The sequence below is a fragment of the Nanorana parkeri genome, unplaced genomic scaffold, assembly GCF_000935625.1.
Source record: "Nanorana parkeri isolate BGI_ZX_2015 unplaced genomic scaffold, ASM93562v1 scaffold1266, whole genome shotgun sequence".
In the NCBI taxonomy this organism is placed as follows: domain Eukaryota; kingdom Metazoa; phylum Chordata; class Amphibia; order Anura; family Dicroglossidae; genus Nanorana; species Nanorana parkeri.
Window position 1 is genome coordinate 1 of NW_017307534.1, and position 3,860 is coordinate 3,860.

At 50.0% G+C, this 3,860-nt stretch overlaps 1 protein-coding gene across 1 annotated transcript in view; it reads right to left on the bottom strand.

Moving 5' to 3' along the window:
• Positions 1–595: 595 nt before the first annotated feature.
• LOC108797364 (cleavage and polyadenylation specificity factor subunit 4-like) overlaps positions 596–3,860 on the bottom strand; it is a gene marked incomplete at its 3' end in the record, with an annotated part of 3,732 nt that continues 467 nt past the window's right edge. Inside the window, exons 2-3 of the mRNA XM_018568950.1 lie at positions 2,210–2,362; positions 596–691 (exon numbers count right to left, since the gene is read on the bottom strand). Coding sequence (XP_018424452.1) covers positions 596–691; positions 2,210–2,362 — 249 coding nt within the window. The remainder of the gene's footprint in view (positions 692–2,209; positions 2,363–3,860) is intronic.

The following is a 3,860-nucleotide window of genomic DNA, read 5'->3' on the forward strand; positions in this document are numbered from 1 at the left end:
ATGTTAGGGCAGTATTAGAATGAGATGTTGTCACAGGCCTCCACCTCTGTTTCGGGAAGGATGTTGTGATCTGACACATCTCTTCAGAATGATGGGGGGAATTGATCAAAACTGGAGCAACTGTCAATGGCAACCAATCAGCTTCTTTCTTTGGTTTGTTCAGTTAAGGTTTGAAAATGAAAGAGAGAAGCTGATTGGTTGCCGTACACAGCTGATGTGTCTTCACTGTCTGAAATCTGTACTCTCCTTCCCTCTTCCCATGTCTATGAGGGGGGGGGGACTGGAGGAGGTAGACTGCTGAGTCTGGACCGGAGACCATAGGAATCCTGGAAAGTTTCGCACAATGCGGCCATTCAATTCTCATATCTAGAGGCCCCTTTTATGTCTCACTCTGTCCACCAAAAGGCCAATCACTGTGAGCATGAAGAGTGAGTAGTGGAAGCATGTCATTAAATAAAAGGATATTTTGATGAATTAAACCCACCACAGTCCATATCTCAGGTAAACAATGCTACAACCGTCTCAGAAATGGACTTTATTTGGTGATATTTTGTTCCTTTCTGTATAAATTATGTTACAGCCAAAACAATATTACCGTGTTTGCAGAAGCCTCGGTCGTACCACGGGCAGTCCTTGATTTTGGATGCTGGGTCGATGTGCAGGAAAGGACAGTCCTTGTTGCTGCATTCCCCTTATAGTGAGAGAGAAGATACTGAGATACAATGTGTAACAATATACAGAATATAGATAGTAACAGTCCAGGTGGTAAAGAATCTCCGCTTGTCATTATGAATCTTCACCACAACATGGCAGCAGAGGACCACCGATGTCCGAGATGCTGCCGGAATTCAGCCGTTCATCATTTAGACTTAGATTGTAAAATATGAATAATAACATATAATAAAAGAGTTCAGCGTTGTCCGTGGCAACAAAGTGTCACTCGTCTGTCGCCGGCTAGGAAAATTAAATCCCGTGACATGTTACTCTACAGTGACAAGGGAAATTGATTTGAAATGGCAGCAATTGCCAGGCGGTACAACGTCTACAGGAAGAGCCATATAGAGTTATTGTTCTTAGTCATTCTGGGCAGTCTAATGGCCTTGCAGGGAAGGCAGAATAGTCAATTACAGTCACCGTGCAGTATTACTCAGCGGGAAGCACAGCCCATGTGTAATAGAGAGAGAGAGAGAGAGAGAGAGAGAGAGAGAGAGAGGAGGGGGAGAGAGAGAGAGAGAGCGCAGAGGACCTGATATGGGGGGCGTTTATTGAGGCGATAAGGGCCGGAGGGACCAGGAAGGACGGAGGGGAAAAAGTTCCAACCATTCACAAAATAATCCCATGCCGGCCCAATAACACGCGTCAGGGTAGCACCACAAGTCCCAGCAATCTGAGTGTCCAGATAGCAGCACACAGCCAATATGGAACTACAAGTCCCAGTAGTCCAGATATCCGCACGCTGGCAAAACAAAACTGCAAGTTGCTTCCCCCCCTCTCAGCCTGAGCTCTGCTGTACTGGGGAAACAAGAGGCTGATACCAGGTCATATTCAGGTGCTTATAATCAGTGGCGTAACAATCGCCATAGCGACCCAGGCGGGGGCACAGGGGGGCCCGGTCAGGGCATCCCTCTGATGCCGTGTGGGCCGCTATGGCAGCATGTAAGGGTGCTGGCTGTCACTGACACGGCTCAGCAACGGCATTTCCCCTCACAGAGTCAGTGACAGCCAGCAGCAACGGCAGAAGAGGCCGGCGTTCGCAGTGAAGGAGGAGGCGGGGCCCGCCTAAGAGCAACCCCGCCTCCTCTTACATCATTGGCCAGCGACCTAAGAGCAGGTAGGGCCCGTGAAGTAAGAGTAGGTGGGGCACGTCGATAGGAGGCAGGGCCCCGGGGCTGGAAGAGGAGGCTGGGCCGGCGACCACAGAGGCGGACAGCGCTGATAGGTAAGAGGTGTGCAGCGCATCTGAGGCCCTGCAGAGCCCACTATAGAGAGTCTATGGTGGGCTCTGCAGGGTCACTCTCAGGTGGGCTGTTTGGTATATCAGGTGGGCTCTGCAAGTGGCATAACTAGCAATCACGGGGCCCCATACAACATTTTGCTATGGGGCCCTGTGATTTCTAGTTACGCCCCTGCTTATAATGCTTGCATAGAAAAATAAGGATGTACCAATGAATACAGAGTTGCATTAATCTTTGTCTTTCCCGATCCTCACCAAACTTGGAGTAGAAGTAGCACTCGGGCATGCGCTCCATGTCGTACTCGTGCAGGAACTCGCACTGGTCCCCCTTCTTGCACAGCCCCCTCAGCCAGTGTTTGCAGACCACCGTCTTCTCCCCGGTCAGGTGACGGAACGGACACATTGTACCTGCGAGGACAGCGATGACATCACTATCTGACTATCCATATGGGTCTGCAAAAAGTGTCCCCTGAGGAAGTCACAGGGGGAACCCTAGAGGAAGTCACAGGGGGAACCTCGGAGGAAGTCACAGGGGGAACCTTGGAGGAAGTCACAGGGGGAACCTGGGAGGAAGTCACAGGGGGAACCTCAGAGGAAGTCACAGGGGGAACCCCAGAGGAAGTCACAGGGGGAACCCCGGAGGAAGTCACAGGGGGAACCCCGGAGGAAGTCACAGGGGGAACCCCGGTGACTTACTCCGCTCTCTTTTTCTCTTCTTCCCACAACCAGGAAAATCCTCTAGTGAATGGCTGGATGCAATCTAGTTCTATACAAGCACGATTCAGTAGGATTTTCACAATGCTTTTGAACGGGACTGCATCCTCTTGTCACATGTTTCTGTGCATACTCCCTTCCTGAGACCACCAGAAGATGGCGCTCTTATACAAAGAACAACAAGCGGATAGGACTGATAGATTTGGCTGTAGTGAGTACTGTATATTAAGAGGTCACTCACCTTTTTAAAAGCCGAGAGGCTCCGATTTCCGCTCTGACCTTCAAGTACAATCGGATCTCCCAGTTGTGTTAGCTGGAAGGTGGAACGCGTTTCTCTATTCAGCATTGCGGGAACAAGATGTGCTGTTTGTTACCCCCCCCCAATCAGATACACGGGCGTGTAGGGTCACCCTCGCCACCAGTTCTTTATCCTTTATTTTAAGCAACTGTTAAAGTGCCAATAAACCCAAAGGGCCCATTTAATGGTTCCGTAACAGGCATCACGTCGCAGTGCAATAGGTGCAAGGCAGGCCATTGAAATGAACGGACTGCCAACGCAATCCTGATGTCCCAAAAAAAGGACGGGGCCCCTTTTTTATCACATGATGCGTGTTAGGAAATTGGAATGGGCCCTTGTTTTATTTCTCAGGATGTTTGGCATCGTGTCACACTTTGGGGGTTCATTGAAAAAAGTTCCACCTACCACATACCCGGGCGGATAGTCTAGTTCAGGCCCTGTCTGGTACAAGAAAGGGGAGCCACATGCTCTCTGCCCTCTCTATTGGCCAAACGAGTTGCTTGCCTGGATAAGGGTCTGGGTGGAATTTTAAGTGGAACCCCACACCATTTTTTTTTAATGTAACTTTTAAAGGTCTACATTGTATTCTTCTGTAACACCGCGGGCAGATTTAAAAGGTACCCCTCATGGATTTGTGTTTCCCTTCAAGCTGCATGTAAAGACCCTCCCCCCACATTTTAGGTTTTGTACAGTGGTACATATCCCCCGCGGCAGTGCCCGGCTCCCCAATGCCCCCCAACAATAAACTTGGCTATCGGCCTTGCAAAATGGGCCAAAAAGTAACAAGGTTTGCCTCCCAAAGACTACAATGGGGATCAGAACTAAGTTTGGGGCCCATGGATCTCCCTGTGAACTGAACCCGGGCCCATGCACTCATCCCTGTAAGACGGGGGG